The following is a 20,211-nucleotide window of genomic DNA, read 5'->3' as shown; positions in this document are numbered from 1 at the left end:
TCATTTCGGCCATTACCTTGGTAAAGACCCGAGGTGCCGTGGACAATCCAAACGGCAGCGTCTGAAACTGATAATGACAGTTTTGCACCACGAACCTGAGGTACCCTTGATGTGAAGGGCAAATTGGGACATGCAGGTAAGCATCCTTGATGTCCAGGGACACCATAAAGTCCCCTTCTTCCAGATTCGCTATCACTGCTCTGAGTGACTCCATCTTGAACTTGAATTTTTGTATGTACAGGTTCAAAGATTTCAGATTTAGAATAGGTCTTACCGAGCCGTCCGGCTTCGGTACCACAAATAGTGTGGAATAATACCCCTTTCCCTGTTGTAGGAGGGGTACCTTGACTATCACCTGCTGAGAATACAGCTTGTGAATGGCTTCCAATACCGTCGCCCTGTCTGAGGGAGACGTTGGCAGAGCAGACTTTAGGAACCGGCGAGGGGGAGACTTCTCGAATTCCAACCTGTAACCCTGAGATACTACCTGCAGGATCCAGGGGTCCACCTGTGAGTGAGCCCACTGTGCGCTGAAATTCTTGAGTCGACCCCCCACCGCCCCTGAGTCCGCTTGTAAAGCCCCAACGTCATGCTGAGGGCTTTGCAGAAGCCGGGGAGGGCTTCTGCTCCTGGGAGGGAGCTGCTTGGTGCACTCTCTTACCCTTTCCTTTGCCTCGGGGCAGATATGACTGTCCTTTTGCCCGCTTGTTCTTATAGGAACGAAAGGACTGCGGCTGAAAAGACGGTGTCTTTTTCTGTTGGGAGGGGACCTGAGGTAAAAAGGTGGATTTCCCGGCTGTTGCCGTGGCCACCAAATCCGATAGACCGACCCCAAATAATTCCTCCCCTTTATACGGCAATACTTCCATATGCCGTTTGGAATCCGCATCACCTGACCACTGTCGCGTCCATAAACTTCTTCTGGCAGATATGGACATCGCACTTACTCTCGATGCCAGAGTGCAAATATCCCTCTAAGCATCTCGCATATAAAGAAAAGCATCCTTTAATTGCTCTATAGTCAATAAAATACTGTCCCTATCCAGGGTATCAATATTTTCAGTCAGGGAATCCGACCAAACCACCCCAGCACTGCACATCCATGCTGAGGCGATGGCTGGTCGCAGTATAACACCAGTATGAGTGTATATACTTTTCAGGGTAGTTTCCAGCCTCCTATCAGCTGGATCCTTGAGGGCGGCCGTTTCAGGAGACGGTAACGCCACTTGTTTTGATAAGCGTGTGAGTGCCTTATCCACCCTAGGGGGTGTTTCCCAGCGCGCCCTAACCTCTGGCGGGAAAGGATATAATGCCAATAACTTCTTTGAAATTAGCAGTTTTCTATCGGGGTTAACCCACGCTTCATCACACACTTCATTCAATTCCTCTGATTCAGGAAAAACTACAGGTAGTTTTTTCAGACCCCACATAATACCCCTTTTTGTGGTACTTGCAGTATCAGAGATATGCAAAGCCTCCTTCATTGCCGTGATCATATAACGTGTGGCCCTACTGGAAAATACGTTTGTTTCTTCACCGTCGACACTAGATTCGGTGTCCGTGTCTGGGTCTGTGTCGACCGACTGAGGTAAAGGGCGTTTTACAGCCCCTGACGGTGTCTGAGACGCCTGGACAGGTACTAACTGGTTTGCCGGCCGTCTCATGTCGTCAACTGATTTTTGTAACGTGCTGACATTATCACGTAATTCCATAAACAAAGCCATCCATTCCGGTGTCGACTCCCTAGGGGGTGACATTACCATTACCGGCAATTGCTCCGCCTCCACACCAACATCGTCCTCATACATGTCGACACACACGTACCGACACACAGCAGACACACAGGGAATGCTCTTATCGAAGACAGGACCCCACTAGCCCTTTGGGGAGACAGAGGGAGAGTTTGCCAGCACACACCCAAGCGCTATAAATATATAGGAACAACCCTACAGAAGTGTTGTTTCCTTTATAGCAGCTTAATATATCAATATCGCCAAAAAAGTGCCCCCCCTCTCTTTTTTTTTTTACCCTGTTTCTGTAGTGCAGTGCAGGGGAGAGTCCTGGGAGCCTTCCTCGCAGCGGAGCTGTGCAGGAAAATGGCGCTGTGTGCTGAGGAGGTAGGCCCCGCCCCCTATTTCGGCGGGCTCTTCTCCCGGTGTTTGTGAGACCTGGCAGGGGTTAAATACATCCATATAGCCCCAGGGGCTATATGTGATGTATTTTTAGCCAGAACAAGGTATTATCATTGCTGCCCAGGGCGCCCCCCACCCAGCGCCCTGCACCCTCAGTGACCGCTGGTGTGAAGTGTGCTGACAACAATGGCGCACAGCTGCAGTGCTGTGCGCTACCTCATGAAGACTGAAAAGTCTTCTGCCGCCGGTTTCTGGACCTCTTCACTTTTCGGCATCTGCAAGGGGGTCGGCGGCGCGGCTCCGGGACCGGACTCCATGGCTGGGCCTGTGTTCGATCCCTCTGGAGCTAATGGTGTCCAGTAGCCTAAGAAGCCAATCCATCCTGCACGCAGGTGAGTTCACTTCTTCTCCCCTAAGTCCCTCGTTGCAGTGAGCCTGTTGCCAGCAGGACTCACTGAAAATAAAAAACCTAATAACTTTTTCTAAGCAGCTCTTTAGGAGAGCCACCTAGATTGCACCCTGCTCGGACGGGCACAAAAACCTAACTGAGGCTTGGAGGAGGGTCATAGGGGGAGGAGCCAGTGCACACCACCTAGTCCTAAAGCTTTTATTTTTGTGCCCTGTCTCCTGCGGAGCCGCTAATCCCCATGGTCCTGACGGAGTCCCAGCATCCACTAGGACGTCAGAGAAATTATCATAATTTCTGCAAAATGTGTACTTGCATATACTGTCAGGTGGTGACAGAACAGCAGAACTTGCAGACTGTATAACGAGAACGAAGCACCTCCATGAAACGGATCTGGTATTACATTGCAATACCGGCTGACGGGATGCCGGCTGTCAGTATCCCGCCATGCATAGGTCCCGGTGGCGAGATTCACTCATCACGGGTTCTATGCACACTCGGTTGGTGGTGTGGATCTACCAACCGAGTGGGAACTACAGGCAGGAGTCGGTTTTCCGGCCGCCGGTAAAATGCCGGCTGTCAGGATTCCTGCGTCGATATCCTGACCACCGTGATCCCTACAGCCGGCATTTTGACTGCATCCTCATGAAATACCTGTTCTACAGCAAAATACAGTTTGCACAAAATGATACAGCAGTTCCGCACATCTGAACATGGGGGTCTGACAGGGGCGAAACTATTTTCTTTTGTTGGGAATGTGTGTGCAGCTTTGTGGGTGAACAGAGCACTGTACACACCAGCAGTTATAGTGTAGGCCAGTGGTTCCAAAAGCGGTCCTCAGGGCACCCCAACAGTCCAGGATAACCATGCTTAGACACAGGCGACTTAATTAGTACCTAAGTCAGTTTGATTAAACCATCTGTGTATACGCAGAGATATCCCTAAAACCAGCACTGTTGTGGTGCCTTGAGGACCACGTTTGGGAGCCATTGGTGCAGGCAATGACAACTGCAGTAACTTAACCAGGATCTGTGGTTTATTGCGGCACAAGTGAATGTACAGCCATACTCACTGGCTCCTACACATTGGCAAGATGACACCGCCCATGCGCAGATACAAAATTATGGCTATTTTTGGTAGGGAATGAAGTTTCCCCAGAGGAGCCATTTTGTTGGAGACTACACAGTAGAGCCAGCCACTGTTGTAACAGGTTTGAGTCGGGAGCTGGTGTAGCCATGGCTACTTATCTAGGCGTCTGTTTTGGGGTTTGGGACTAATCTGTAGCTCAGTTGGGGACTATAGCTGTTAGTAGGTTTTTCAGCCCTGGTCATTTTATTTAGTTATTGGTCTGAGCAGATGTTACGTCAGTCTGCATGACTGTTCAGGAATGTACTGTAGGCCGGTTTGGGTGTTAATATTATTAACATTGTTTGACCTGTAGTATAACATTCGTTCATCTCTTTTTCAAGTACTTTTCTCTAAAGCTGGGTACACATCATGAGACTGTGCGGCCCAGCCATATGGCAATGCGATGTAACGATACATCGCATCCGCCATACGCACAACCCAATCTACTGTGCGATAGGGCACCATGCATACTGCATGTAACACTGCTTCAGCCGTAGATTTGTCCCACTAAATGTGAAGCACATGCAATGGGACAATTCAATGGACGCCGCCTGGAAATGACGGAGTACTCACTATACGATGTGTACCATGTATCGTTCCGATCGGCGTCGCATGATATATCTTATAGTGTGTATTCATCTTAAGACAGTTGTGTAGCAATAATGTATATTAAGTATTTATAAAGTATCATCTTATTTGCAGTGGCATCCTGGCATCAAGGTAATTAACTTGCCTACTCTCCCTTAATGTTCCAAATTTTGGGGAACTCTTCCTGACTCCAGTAGGCCAGCCACCCAGATCCACCCACTTACCCAGAAAAATGTCCGGTCCGGTGGCTCGATGACATGATTAGTGACGAATCGCATTGTTGTGGCCTCACTGCATAGTTCTGCCAAATGCTGCATTGTACAACAGAATGCAGAGCAATGACTGAGCCCCCCCCCCCCCCCCTTCCTCCCCTCCTTCCTATCCCATGGGGCTCAGGTTGACAAATATGGCATATTAATGGTATACATTCCATTGCGTAAAAGTAAAACCTTGTATACAGGTATGAGTTTTATTTTTACAGTTAATGCCCTCATTTTGAAATGTCTGTAAGCTAGTAATTGAATTCACAAAGATATTTGCCATTTACTTGACAATGGGATGAAAGCATGAAACTGAAACAGCTGACGCCTGTTCTCTAGAACATACAGTAATAGAGGAACTGAACAATGGCTTAATGACTCCGTTTTACAGTACAATACAGTAAGCTGTACAGCCTTGAAAGAAATTCTGGAACAATGCCTGTATTGTTATCCCCGGTGATTCAGATATATTAACAATTCTTTAAATATAGCCAGTTAACGCAAAAATATATAAATATATAATTTTTTTTTACTACAAAAGCTTAGATTACAATAAACAATTCCACCTGCATAAAGTTATTCAAGGGGGAACAAAAACAGTTTGGGTTTTAAACACTGCAGAAGTCTTTGAGTGTGTTCTTTCAAAGACACCGCCGCGTACTTTGTCTTTAAAGACAGTTGTAACCATGAGCACTAATTATTGTAGTTGCAAATCTCTTGAAACTTGGCAGAGTCGGGGATGGAACCATTGTCTCCAGGGTGCACTAGTTTTCAAAGCCAGGACAAAACTTTTGGGATATGGTTTTGGCTGCTTCCCATACATGATAATACTGATTTAGGATGTTCCAACCATAATGTGCTGAAACTTATTTCCACCAAATCGTCAATTCAGCAATTGCTCTTATTCATGTTTCTAGTGAACATGGGCGCAATAATGAAACAATAGGTTAAAAGGAGATTAATAATTAAAAAAAAAAAAGCATGGAGGATGCACTTTTAGTGATCAAGATAATTAATTAACTTACACTTTTGATCACATAGATTTTTGTAGATGCCCTTGAGTCCTTTGTGATAACCGTCCCAGGCCTATAAAAAGAAAGAAGAATGAGGACACAATTGGCTTTATATATCTTACGATGAATTTTACTGGTGTTTATGTCTTGCAAAGTAAAAATACTGTAGGAGCCAAACTTTATTCAAAGTTTTAGGACGCAGACATTTTATTTTTATTGCTTTCTTATTTCAGAGCAGGGAAATGTGAGGCAAAAACCAATTGCATAAAAAAAAATAAAAAAACTACCTTGCAGATGTAATGTCCTACAACATAATGCGGGTGTAGTTGAATTCATCACCTGCGGCACTATGTGCTAATGAGTTAGCAGCTTTTATTAAGGCCATTAGTTAACTTTATTTTCATTTTACATTTTCAAGAGCACAATGATGGGAGCAGTAAGCAGTAAAATACATTACATCAAATACGGCATCTTGCTCTTGTTGTGTTCATAGAACAGGTCTAAGAAATAATCGGAAGGGAAGGGGGGATGGTAGTAAAATACATAAATAAAAATAATAATTTTACATGTTTTTTTTTAAATGTTTGCTTTATAAATGACAAGAGAAGGCTATTTTCTGAATTTGAGTAATATATATATATACTGTATATATATATATATATATATATATATATATATATGCATGGGAAGGATGGCACTCCACGGTCTTATTAAATAAAGTGAAGGTATTAAACCTTCACTTTATTTAAGAAGACCGTGGAGTGCCATCCTTCCCATGCATATGGGGTTTTCTGCATACTCGGCATAGGAACGGCACCCCGGCAGCTGAATACCATTATTGAGTGCCTCACCACCTACAAATATATATATATATATATATATATATATATATATATATATACATCCACAGTATGCCGGCACTCACTTTACAATGTCCCAACTGCTCAGGTGCCACTCAGAGAAGTAAATATCCAACAGAAAAGAAGGCACTCAGAGACTGTTTCAAAGCGATAAAGAAAGACATCTGTATTTAAGATGTTATGACATCTTAAATACAGATGTCTTTCTTTATCGCTTTGAAACAGTCTCTGAGTGCCTTCTTTTCTGTTGGATATATATATATATATATATATAGTCCTCCAATTCAGTCGGCACTCAATAGCAATACAGCGTCCCCCGGTGCCAGAGTCCTTATTGTATAGCACTCCTGTGAGTGCCGTGTTATACCGACTTTGGAGAACTATATATATATATATATATAGATAGATATAGATATATATATATATATATATATATATATTCTGCAATATGGTATATAATTGAACTAGAGCTTTGCGTTTCTGTTTATTATAATAATGTTGATATCAGGAGAACTTGTAACAAATAAGACTGGAGAAAGGAGGGTAAGAGGAATCTGGTGGCAAGTTTACAATCCACAGGAAAATAGGAGTCATACGTGCGATGGATTGCCGCAGATTGCACAATCTTAGGGCAGCATAGGGAGGATACGTAGGTGGTTTGGGAAATTGCTAACATTGGGGGTCATTCCGAGTTGATCGCTCGCTGCCATTTTTTGCAGCGCAGCAAACAGGTTACTACTGCGCATGCGTATGCACTGCAATGCGCAGGCGCGTCGTACGAGTATAAAGCGGATCGTTGCTGGGCGATGGATTTAACGAAGAATCCATTCGCACAGCCGATCGCAAGGAGATTGACAGGAAGTTTGTGGGTGGCAACTGACCATTTTCTGGGAGTGTTTGGAAAAACGCAGGGGTGTCCTAGCGTTTGCAGGGCGGGTGTCTGACGTCAATTCCGGGACCAAAAAGACTGAAGTGATCGCAGCAGCTGAGTAAGTCCAGAGCTACTCAGAAACTGCAAAAAAAAATTTCATCCTGCTCGGCTGCACAGGTGTTCACACACTTGCAAAGCGAAAATACACTCCCCCGTGGGCGGTGACTATGCGTTTGCACGGCTGCTAAAAGTACCTAGCAAGCGATCAACTCGGAATGACCCCCATTGTCTAAAGAGGCAACACTTTAAACACTGGGAACTTTATAGTAATGACTAGGCCCAAACATATGTATTATTTCCAAGCTTTTTATACATTTCCATCATTAAGAGTATTTAAAATGTATTGTGGCTGAATTTGTACTGCTGCAATATTTGTCCTGCTGCACACCTGGCCACTAGTTTTAAAGGGGGCAATAATACCACATAAAAATCACACCTGATTTGTTGCCCTTTAAATTCAGGGTCCAAAGCCACCAGAGACATGGCAGCATAGTAAATCTACCCCTCATACTCATTTGGGAGGTACGATATCTTGTACTGTTGCTGGAACAGTCCTTATTTCTTCCAGGACATTAGGGATGAACTTAACAGTTTAGGAAAAGGTTTGAGCTAAATGGGGGATGGTTGTGCCCCTTGGACTGACACTGGGCAGGTCAGTGGATATGACCTATACACTGGCATATTTATACTGGGTGCATTGTGTGTGGTGCACACGGGCCCCTGAGTCCAGCGGGGGCTCCACGCTGCAACCATTTTTTGAATACTCACCGGTCTGGAGTCTAGCGCCGACGGCATTGAATACGGTCGTTAGGTCGACACAGCTTAGGTCGCCAGTCATTAGGTCAACCACTGAAGGTTGACATGCATTTGGTCGACATGGTCATTAGGTCGACAAGTACTAGGTCGACAGGTCAAAAGGTCAACATGAGTTTTTTTTTTTTAAATTTAAATTTTTTGGATTTTTTCATACTTAACGATCCACGTGGACTACAATTGGAACGGTAACCTGTGCCGAGCGCAGCGGTAGCGAAGCGAGCCATGCGAGGGGACACGATGCACTAGTTGGGGTTCCCCGTCACCTTATGAAGAAAACGACACCAAAAAAAGTAAAAAAAAAAACATGTCGACCTTTTGACCTGTCGACCTAATAAACGTCAACCTAATGACCATGTTGACCTATTGTCCCTGTTGACCTAATGGATGTCGATCTTCCATGGTCAACTAATGACTGTCGACCTAAGTTGTGTCTATTCAACGACCCATACCCGAAGGCATAACCAGTACAGAAATGGCCGGGAAAATGCGCCATTTTCCCGGAGATCTGCACATGCGCATTAAAGTCTGAGCACTCTAGTGGTCAGACTCCTCTCTTTAGCGCTGCTCCACTGCCAGGCGCCGGCAGAGAGGAGGGGTTCCAAACAGAGGAGGTTGCACATGGGCTGCCTCTCTTATAGCACCCCTGGACCAAAAACGTATATGTTTACCAGGATCTTTTGGAGGTTTGCAGCTCCAATTAAAACACCTAAAAACAGCAGATGTTTTATGGTCAGAAGACAGATCGGACAGAAAACAAATGCGTATATGAGATACCTGTAGAACGTGTGGACACAGATTCTAGGGTTGTTGTAAGGAAGCTTGTGAATAGGCCACCCATTGAGTAGTTCAATATTATGCAACAACCGTATATAGTCAGATCCTTCTTGGGATTCGCTGTTCAAAAATATGGTCAAAAAATCCTGTAAAGGGAAAAGAGAAAGATGAAATTAGAGGAAAATGGGGTGTTAGGTTTGTACAATGCGATTTCTTCTTTACATCCAAAAAATAATCCTTATGTTCATACATGTCTAAGTTCTATTGAAATATATAAATAATTTGTTTCACTGTGTGCAGACCTGCCATAGTTACAGAGTTGGTGGGTATTACAGATTTGCCAAAAGGATGCTAGGGAATAGATAATTTTTGGAACTTCAAAATTATCCAGAGAACATCTAATTTCAAGCGTACACACTACACAATTATTGAGCCGGGAAGAGTCATGTCATTGATGATTTAAATACAAAGTTACAAACCCCCATAAAGGTGACATTTTAACATGAACTAATCGATGGAATCAAAACCCAGTGATTGGAATTCCACATACTGTACACTACATTTGCAGCAAGATAATTTATAGTCAGGGCCGACAAATGTTGTGCAGCACTCCTGATATTGGGACCTGATGCCACTGGTTGTGGGCCAATCAGATATTTGGGCCAAGCGGATTGAAGTTGGCGTATCGACCTAATTTATTGAATAGTGTGCACCCAGCTTTAGTGCTATGTGTTTTAAAATTAGTGATGTGCACCGGACATTTTTTGGGTTTTGTGTTTTGGTTTTGGATTCGGTTACGCGGCCGTGTTTTGGATTCGGACGCGTTTTGGCAAAACCTCCCTGAAAATTTTTTGTCGGATTCGGGTGTGTTTTGGATTTGGGTGTTTTTTTACAAAAAACCCTCAAAAACAGATTAAATCATAGAATCTGGGGGTCATTTTGATCCCATAGTATTATTAACCTCAATAACCATAATTTCCACTCAATTCCAGTCTATTCTGAACACCTCACACCTCACAATATTATTTTTAGTCCTTAAATTTGCACCGAGGTCGTTGGATGACTAAGCTAAGCGACCCAAGTGGCCGACACAAATATCTGGCCCATCTAGGAGTGGCACTGCAGTGTCAGACAGGATGGCAGATTTAAAAAATAGTCCCCAAACAGCACATGATGCAAAGAAAAAAAGAGGTGCACCAAGGTCGCTGGATGGCTAAGCTAAGCGACTCAAGTGGCCGACACAAACACCTCGCCCATCTAGGAGTGGCACTGCAGTGTCAGACAGGATGGCAGATTTAAAAAATAGTCCCCAAACAGCACATGATGCAAAGAAAAAAAGAGGTGCACCAAGGTCGCTGGATGGCTAAGCTAAGCGACTCAAGTGGCCGACACAAACACCTCGCCCATCTAGGAGTGGCACTGCAGTGTCAGACAGGATGGCACTTCAAAAAATAGTCCCCAAACAGCACATGATGCAAGAAAAAAAGAGGTGCACCAAGGTCGCTGGATGGTTAAGCTAAGCGACCCAAGTGGCCAACACAAACACCTGGCCCATCTAGGAGTTGCACTGCAGTGTCAGACAGGATGGCACTTCAAAAAATAGTCCCCAAACAGCACATGATGCAAAGAAAAAAAGAGGTGCACCAAGGTCGTTGGATGGTTAAGCTAAGCGACCCAAGTGGCCGACACAAACACCTGGCTTATCTAGGAGTGGCACTGCAGTGTCAGACAGGATGGCACTTCACAAAATAGTCCCCAAACAGCACATGATGCAAAGAAAAAAAGAAATGCACCAAGGTCGCTGGATGGTTAAGCTAAGTGACCCAAGTGGCCGACACAAACACCTGGCCCATCTAGGAGTGGCACTGCAGTGTCAGACAGGATGGCACTTCAAAAAATAGTCCCCAAACAGCACATGATGCAAAGAAAAAAAGAGGTACACCAAGGTCGCTGGATGTTTAAGCTAAGCGACCCAATCCTCCTTGTCAATTTCCTCCTCAGCGCCAGCAACACCCATATCCTCATCCTGGTGTACTTCAACAGTGACATCTTCAATTTGACTATCAGGAACTGGACTGCGGGTGCTCCTTCCAGCACTTGCAGGGGGCGTGCAAATGGTGGAAGGCGCCACCTCTTCCCGTCCAGTGTTGGGAAGGTCAGGCATCGCAACCGACACAATTGGACGCTCCTTGGGGATTTGTGATTTAGAAGAACGCACAGTTCTTTGCTGTGCTTTTGCCAGCTTAAGTCTTTTAATTTTTCTAGCGAGAGGATGAGTGCTTCCATCCTCATGTGAAGCTGACCCACTAGTCATGAGGAACATAGGAGAGGGCCTCAGCCATTCCTTGCCCCTCCGTGTCGTAAATGGCATATTGGCAAGTTTACGCTTCTCCTCAGACGATTTTAATTTGATTTTTGGGTCATTTTACTGTACTTTGGTTTTTTGGATTTTACATGCTCTCTACTATGACATTGGGCATCGGCCTTGGCAGACGACGTTGATGGCATTTCATCGTCTCGGCCATGACTAGTGGCAGCAGCTTCAGCACGAGGTGGAAGTGGATCTTGATCTTTCCCTATTTTACCCTCCACATTTTTGTTCTCCATTTTTTAATGTGTGGAATTATATGCCAGTAATCTATCAATAGCAATGGCCTACTGTACCGTACTGCTATATATTATATACTGGTGGTCAGCAAAATTATGCACTGTCCTCCTACTATATATATACTGCGCAAAACTTAAATGCACCACAGGTATGGATGGATAGTATACTTGACGACACAGAGGTAGGTAGAGCAGTGGACTACTGTACTGTACTGCTATATATTATATACTGGTGGTCAGCAAAATTATGCACTGTCCTCCTACTATATATATACTGCGCAAAACTTAAATGCACCACAGGTATGGATGGATAGTATACTTGACGACACAGAGGTAGGTAGAGCAGTGGACTACTGTACCGTACTGCTATATATTATATACTGGTGGTCAGCAAAATTATGCACTGTCCTCCTACTATATATATACTGCGCAAAACTTAAATGCACCACAGGTATGGATGGATAGTATACTTGACGACACAGAGGTAGGTAGAGCAGTGGACTACTGTACCGTACTGCTATATATTATATACTGGTGGTCAGCAAAATTATGCACTGTCCTCCTACTATATATATACTGCGCAAAACTTAAATGCACCACAGGTATGGATGGATAGTATACTTGATGACACAGAGGTAGGTAGAGCAGTGGACTACTGTACCGTACTGCTATATATTATATACTGGTGGTCAGCAAAATAATGCACTGTCCTCCTACTATATATATATATATACTGCGCAAAACTTAAATGCACCACAGGTATGGATGGGTAGTATACTTGACAACACAGAGGTAGGTAGAGCAGTGGACTACTGTACCGTACTGATATAATACTGGTGGTCACTGGTCAGCAAAATTCTGCACTGTCCTCCTACTATATACTACAATGCAGCACAGATATGGAGCGTTTTTCAGACAGAGAACGTAGATATTTTCACTTCAGCACACTGAGCACAGATATTTGCAAGCACACTGAGCACAGATATTTGCAGCACACAGATATTTGCAGCACACTGAACACAGAAAAAACGAAAAGAAATGGTCGCACAGACTAAATGAATTTTTGAATCAATTATGTGTGTTTGTTCTATCCCCGCTTATCATTAAATGGATATCACAGTATTGTGAACCGGGGGAGGTGCTCCTGGAATAAGGTCTGGCATCAATATAGCTAAAGAAAGAAAAGTATTCCATACTAGGGCACACTCAGAAACGATATATTTCATAAGCTTTAACGTATATCAATAAAAGTTATATTTTAATTATTATTGGTCCTCTCCCCTATGGGGCGTTGACTTTTAGGATATATCAGTGTATTCGTTTCTGAGTGTGCCCTAGTACGGAATACTTTTCTTTCTTTAGCTATATTGGAGCACACTGAACACAACTGAGAGAACGCTGCACACGTCCTCTCCCTATCATCTCCAATGCACGAGTGAAAATGGCGGCGACGCGCGGCTCCTTATATAGAATACGAATCTCCCGAGAATCCGACAGCGGAATGATGACGTTCGGGGCGCGCTCGGGTTAACCGAGCAGCGCGGGAGGATCCGAGTCTGCCTCGGACCCGTGTAAAATGGGTGAAGTTCGGGGGGGTTCGGATTCCGAGGAACCGAACCCGCTCATCACTATTAAAAATAATACAAGGTTGCTCCATTTTAGGAAAACAAATGTCTAAGAAATAGTGTTAAATCAATCAGGGTACAAATAGTGATGAGCGGGTTCGGTTTCTCGGAATCCGAACCCCCCCGAACTTCAGCCTTTTTACACGGATCCGAGGCAGACTCGGATCTTCCCGCCCTGCTCGGCTAACCCGAGCGCGCCCGAACGTCATCATCCCGCTGTCGGATTCTCGCGAGGCTCGGATTCTATCGCGAGACTCGGATTCTATATAAGGAGCCACGCGTCGCCGCCATTTTCACACGTGCATTGAGATTGATAGGGAGAGGACGTGGCTGGCGTCCTCTCCGTTTATAGAGAAGAGAGTAGAGAGTTAGAGACACTATTTACTAATTTTGGGGAGCATATTAGGACTGGAGTACTACTACTTGCTGATAGTGTGACCAGTGACCATTGACCACCAGTTTAATTAATCCGTTCTCTGCCTGAAAAAAAACGATACACAGTGTGACACAGTCACATACCATATCTGTGCTCAGCCTCAGTGTGCTGCATCATAATATGTAATACTGTATATCTGACTGTGCTGAGTGCTCACTGCTCACACAGCTTAATTGTGGGGGAGACTGGGGAGCAGTTAGAGCAGGAGTACATAAATAATATATTTTAAGTACAGTGCACACTTTTGCTGCCAGAGTGCCACACTGCCAGTGTGACTGACCAGTGACCACACTGACCACCAGTATATTGTGATTGTCTGCTTAGGACGGAGTACTACTTGCTGATAGTGTGACCAGTGACCAGTGACCACCACCAGTTTAATTAATCCGTTCTCTGCCTGAAAAAAAACGATACACAGTGTGACACAGTCACATACCATATCTGTGCTCAGCCCAGTGTGCTGCATCATATGTAATACTGTATATCATTATCTGACTGTGCTGAGTGCTCACTGCTCACACAGCTTAATTGTGGGGGAGACTGGGGAGCAGTTATAGCAGGAGTACATATTTTAAGTACAGTGCACACTTTTGCTGCCAGAGTGCCACTGCCAGTGTGACTGACCAGTGACCACTGACCACCAGTATATTGTGATTGTCTGCTGACCACCAGTATATTGTGATTGTCTGCCTGAAAAAGTTAAACACTCGTCGTGTGGTGTTTTTATAAACGCATTCTGCAGACAGTGTCCAGCAGGTCCGTCATTACATAATATATACCTGTCCGGCTGCAGTACTAGTGTGATATATATATATATTTTAATTTTATCTCATTATCATCCAGTCTATATTAGCAGCAGACACAGTACGGTAGTCCACGGCTGTAGCTACCTCTGTGTCGGCAGTCGCTCGTCCATCCATAATTGTATACCACCTACCCGTGGTTTTTTTTTTCTATCTTCTTGATACTAGTAGCTTACTTTAGGAGTCTGCAGTGCTGACAGACAGTGTCCAGCAGGTCCGTCATTACATAATATATACCTGTCCGGCTGCAGTACTAGTGTGATATATATATATATTTTAATTTTATCTCATTATCATCCAGTCTATATTAGCAGCAGACACAGTACGGTAGTCCACGGCTGTAGCTACCTCTGTGTCGGCAGTCGCTCGTCCATCCATAATTGTATACCACCTACCCGTGGTTTTTTTTTTTTTCTATCTTCTTGATACTAGTAGCTTACTTTAGGAGTCTGCAGTGCTGACAGACAGTGTCCAGCAGGTCCGTCATTACATAATATATACCTGTCCGGCTGCAGTACTAGTGTGATATATATATATATATTTTAATTTTATCTCATTATCATCCAGTCTATATTAGCAGCAGACACAGTACGGTAGTCCACGGCTGTAGCTACCTCTGTGTCGGCAGTCGCTCGTCCATCCATAATTGTATACCACCTACCCGTGGTTTTTTTTTTTTCTATCTTCTTAATACTAGTAGCTTACTTTAGGAGTCTGCAGTGCTGACAGACAGTGTCCAGCAGGTCCGTCATTACATAATATATACCTGTCCGGCTGCAGTACTAGTGTGATATATATATATATATATTTTAATTTTATCTCATTATCATCCAGTCTATATTAGCAGCAGACACAGTACGGTAGTCCACGGCTGTAGCTACCTCTGTGTCGGCAGTCGCTCGTCCATCCATAATTGTATACCACCTACCCGTGGTTTTTTTTTTTCTATCTTCTTGATACTAGTAGCTTACTTTAGGAGTCTGCAGTGCTGACAGACAGTGTCCAGCAGGTCCGTCATTACATAATATATACCTGTCCGGCTGCAGTACTAGTGTGATATATATATATATTTTAATTTTATCTCATTATCATCCAGTCTATATTAGCAGCAGACACAGTACGGTAGTCCACGGCTGTAGCTACCTCTGTGTCGGCAGTCGCTCGTCCATCCATAATTGTATACCACCTACCCGTGGTTTTTTTTTTTCTATCTTCTTGATACTAGTAGCTTACTTTAGGAGTCTGCAGTGCTGACAGACAGTGTCCAGCAGGTCCGTCATTACATAATATATACCTGTCCGGCTGCAGTACTAGTGTGATATATATATATATATTTTAATTTTATCTCATTATCATCCAGTCTATATTAGCAGCAGACACAGTACGGTAGTCCACGGCTGTAGCTACCTCTGTGTCGGCAGTCGCTCGTCATCCATAAGTATACTAGTATCCATCCATCTCCATTGTTTACCTGAGGTGCCTTTTAGTTGTGCCTATTAAAATATGGAGAACAAAAATGTTGAGGTTCCAAAAATAGGGAAAGATCAAGATCCACTTCCACCTCGTGCTGAAGCTGCTGCCACTAGTCATGGCCGAGACGATGAAATTCCATCAACGTCGTCTGCCAAGGCCGATGCCCAATGTCATAGTACAGAGCATGTAAAATCCAAAACACCAAATATCAGTAAAAAAAGGACTCAAAAATCTAAAATAAAATTGTCGGAGGAGAAGCGTAAACTTGCCAATATGCCATTTACCACACGGAGTGGCAAGGAACGGCTGAGGCCCTGGCCTATGTTCATGGCTAGTGGTTCAGCTTCACATGAGGATGGAAGCACTCAGCCTCTCGCTAGAAAAATGAAAAGGCTCAAGCTGGCAAAAGCACAGCAAAGAACTGTGCGTTCTTCGAAATCACAAATCCACAAGGAGTGTCCAATTGTGTCGTTTGCGATGCCTGACCTTCCCAACACTGGACGTGAAGAGCATGCGCCTTCCACCATTTGCACGCCCCCTGCAAGTGCTGGAAGGAGCACCCGCAGTCCAGTTCCCGATAGTCAGATTGAAGATGTCAGTGTTGAAGTACACCAGGATGAGGAGGATATGGGTGTTGCTGGCGCTGGGGAGGAAATTGACCAGGAGGATTCTGATGGTGAGGTGGTTTGTTTAAGTCAGGCACCCGGGGAGACACCTGTTGTCCGTGGGAGGAATAGGGCCATTGACATGCCTGGTGAAAATACCAAAAAAATCAGCTCTTCGGTGTGGAAGTATTTCAACAGAAATGCGGACAACATTTGTCAAGCCGTGTGTTGCCTTTGTCAAGCTGTAATAAGTAGGGGTAAGGACGTTAACCACCTCGGAACATCCTCCCTTATACGTCACCTGCAGCGCATTCATCATAAGTCAGTGACAAGTTCAAAAACTTTGGGCGACAGCGGAAGCAGTCCACTGACCAGTAAATCCCTTCCTCTTGTAACCAAGCTCACGCAAACCACCCCACCAACTCCCTCAGTGTCAATTTCCTCCTTCCCCAGGAATGCCAATAGTCCTGCAGGCCATGTCACTGGCAATTATGACGAGTCCTCTCCTGCCTGGGATTCCTCCGATGCATCCTTGCGTGTAACGCCTACTGCTGCTGGCGCTGCTGTTGTTGCTGCTGGGAGTCGATGGTCATCCCAGAGGGGAAGTCGTAAGACCACTTTTACTACTTCCACCAAGCAATTGACTGTCCAACAGTCCTTTGCGAGGAAGATGAAATATCACAGCAGTCATCCTGCTGCAAAGCGGATAACTGAGGCCTTGGCATCCTGGGCGGTGAGAAACGTGGTTCCGGTATCCATCATTACTGCAGAGGCAACTAGAGACTTGTTGGAGGTTCTGTGTCCCCGGTACCAAATACCATCTAGGTTCCATTTCTCTAGGCAGGCGATACCGAAAATGTACACAGACCTCAGAAAAAGACTCACCAGTGTCCTAAAAAATGCAGTTGTACCCAATGTCCACTTAACCACGGACATGTGGACAAGTGGAGCAGGGAAGGCTCAGGACTATATGACTGTGACAGCCCACTGGGTAGATGTATGGACTCCCGCCGCAAGAACAGCAGCGGCGGCACCAGTAGCAGCATCTCGCAAACGCCAACTCTTTCCTAGGCAGGCTACGCTTTGTATCACCGCTTTCCAGAATACGCACACAGCTAAAAACCTCTTACGGCAACTGAGGAAGATCATCGCAGAATGGCTTACCCCAATTGGACTCTCCTGTGGATTTGTGGCATCGGACAACGCCAGCAATATTGTGTGTGCATTAAATATGGGCAAATTCCAGCACGTCCCATGTTTTGCACATACCTTGAATTTGGTGGTGCAGAATTATTTAAAAAACGAAAGGGGCGTGCAAGAGATGCTGTCGGTGGCCAGAAGAATTGCGGGACACTTTCGGCGTACAGGCACCACGTACAGAAGACTGGAGCACCACCAAAAACGCCTGAACCTGCCCTGCCATCATCTGAAGCAAGAAGTGGTAACGAGGTGGAATTCAACCCTCTATATGCTTCAGAGGTTGGAGGAGCAGCAAAAGGCCATTCAAGCCTATACAACTGAGCACGATATAGGAGGTGGAATGCACCTGTCTCAAGCGCAGTGGAGAATGATTTCAACGTTGTGCAAGGTTCTGCAACCTTTTGAACTTGCCACACGTGAAGTCAGTTCAGACACTGCCAGCCTGAGTCAGGTCATTCCCCTCATCAGGCTTTTGCAGAAGAAGCTGGAGACATTGAAGGAGGAGCTAACACAGAGCGATTCCGCTAGGCATGTGGGACTTGTGGATGGAGCCCTTAATTCGCTTAACAAGGATTCACGGGTGGTCAATCTGTTGAAATCAGAGCACTACATTTTGGCCACCGTGCTCGATCCTAGATTTAAAACCTACCTTGGATCTCTCTTTCCGGCAGACACAAGTCTGCTGGGGTTCAAAGAACTGCTGGTGACAAAATTGTCAAGTCAAGCGGAACGCGACCTGTCAACATCTCCTCCTTCACATTCTCCCGCAACTGGGGGTGCGAGGAAAAGGCTCAGAATTCCGAGCCCACCCGCTGGCGGTGATGCAGGGCAGTCTGGAGCGACTGCTGATGCTGACATCTGGTCCGGACTGAAGGACCTGACAACGATTACGGACATGTCATCTACTGTCACTGCATATGATTCTCTCCCCATTGAAAGAATGGTGGAGGATTATATGAGTGACCGCATCCAAGTAGGCACGTCACACAGTCCGTACTTATACTGGCAGGAAAAAGAGGCAATTTGGAGGCCCTTGCACAAACTGGCTTTATTCTACCTAAGTTGCCCTCCCACAAGTGTGTACTCCGAAAGAGTGTTTAGTGCCGCCGCTCACCTTGTCAGCAATCTGCGTACGAGGTTACATCCAGAAAATGTGGAGAAGATGATGTTCATTAAAATGAATTATAATCAATTCCTCCGTGGAGACATTGACCAGCAGCAATTGCCTCCACAAAGTAGTACACAGGGAGCTGAGATGGTGGATTCCAGTGGGGACGAATTGATAATCTGTGAGGAGGAGGATGTACACGGTGATATATCGGAGGATGATGATGAGGTGGACATCTTGCCTCTGTAGAGCCAGTTTGTGCAAGGAGAGATTAATTGCTTCTTTTTTGGTGGGGGTCCAAACCAACCCGTCATTTCAGTCACAGTCGTGTGGCAGACCCTGTCACTGAAATGATGGGTTGGTTAAAGTGTGCATGTCCTGTTTATACAACATAAGGGTGGGTGGGAGGGCCCAAGGACAATTCCATCTTGCACCTCTTTTTTCTTTCATTTTTCTTTGCGTCATGTGCTGTTTGGGGAGTATTTTTTTGAAGGGCCATCCTGCGTGACACTGCAGTGCCACTCCTAGATGGGCCAGGTGTTTGTGTCGGCCACTTGGGTCGTTGAGCTTAGTCACACAGCTACCTCATTGCGCCTCTTTTTTTCTTTGCGTCATGTGCTGTTTGGGGAGTGTTTTTTGGAAGGGCCATCCTGCGTGACACTGCAGTGCCACTCCTAGATGGGCCAGGTGTTTGTGTCGGCCACTTGGGTCGTTGAGCTTAGTCACACAGCTACCTCATTGCGCCTCTTTTTTTCTTTGCGTCATGTGCTGTTTGGGGAGTGTTTTTTGGAAGGGCCATCCTGCGTGACACTGCAGTGCCACTCCTAGATGGGCCAGGTGTTTGTGTCGGCCACTTGGGTCGCTTAGCTTAGTCATCCAGCGACCTCGGTGCAAATTTTAGGACTAAAAATAATATTGTGAGGTGTGAGGTGTTCAGAATAGACTGAAAATGAGTGGAAATTATGGTTTTTGAGGTTAATAATACTTTGGGATCAAAATGACCCCCAAATTCTATGATTTAAGCTGTTTTTTAGGGTTTTTTGAAAAAAACACCCGAATCCAAAACACACCCGAATCCGACAAAAAAAAATTCGGTGAGGTTTTGCCAAAACGCGTTCGAACCCAAAACACGGCCGCGGAACCGAACCCAAAACCAAAACACAAAACCCGAAAAATTTCAAGTGCACAAAACCATAAATTCTATACTGGCCACTGCGCCTATTTGCCTGCCTACTGCATTTCAAGGTACAAAGCAATCATGAGACAACTGCCTGTTTTGCCCGATTCCACTGACAAAGCATGGCCAAATATACAGACTATCATGAAAGAGGCCAATATATCACACACCAGATTGAAAGCTTAACTCATCTCAAAGTGGAACTAAATTGGTGGTGTTGGAGATGATGTGTGTGTAAGTATTGATATTGCAGAGTTTCAGTATATAGG

At 45.0% G+C, this 20,211-nt stretch overlaps 1 protein-coding gene across 4 annotated transcripts in view; it reads right to left on the bottom strand.

Annotated features, from left to right (window-relative positions):
- Positions 1–20,211, bottom strand: part of LOC134999232 (cyclic nucleotide-binding domain-containing protein 2-like) — a 713,550-nt gene that overhangs the window by 185,808 nt on the left and 507,531 nt on the right. For all 4 annotated transcript variants that reach the window (XM_063951415.1, XM_063951414.1, XM_063951412.1 and 1 more), the window contains 2 exons: positions 8,909–9,054; positions 5,540–5,600 (listed from right to left, as the gene is read on the bottom strand). In XM_063951415.1, the coding sequence (XP_063807485.1) occupies positions 5,540–5,600; positions 8,909–9,054 (207 nt within the window). The remainder of the gene's footprint in view (positions 1–5,539; positions 5,601–8,908; positions 9,055–20,211) is intronic.

Source organism: Pseudophryne corroboree, chromosome 2 (assembly GCF_028390025.1).
Source record: "Pseudophryne corroboree isolate aPseCor3 chromosome 2, aPseCor3.hap2, whole genome shotgun sequence".
Lineage (NCBI taxonomy): Eukaryota > Metazoa > Chordata > Amphibia > Anura > Myobatrachidae > Pseudophryne > Pseudophryne corroboree.
The sequence above is the reverse complement of the archived record's forward strand: the minus strand, read 5'-3'. Positions and strand labels throughout refer to the sequence as shown.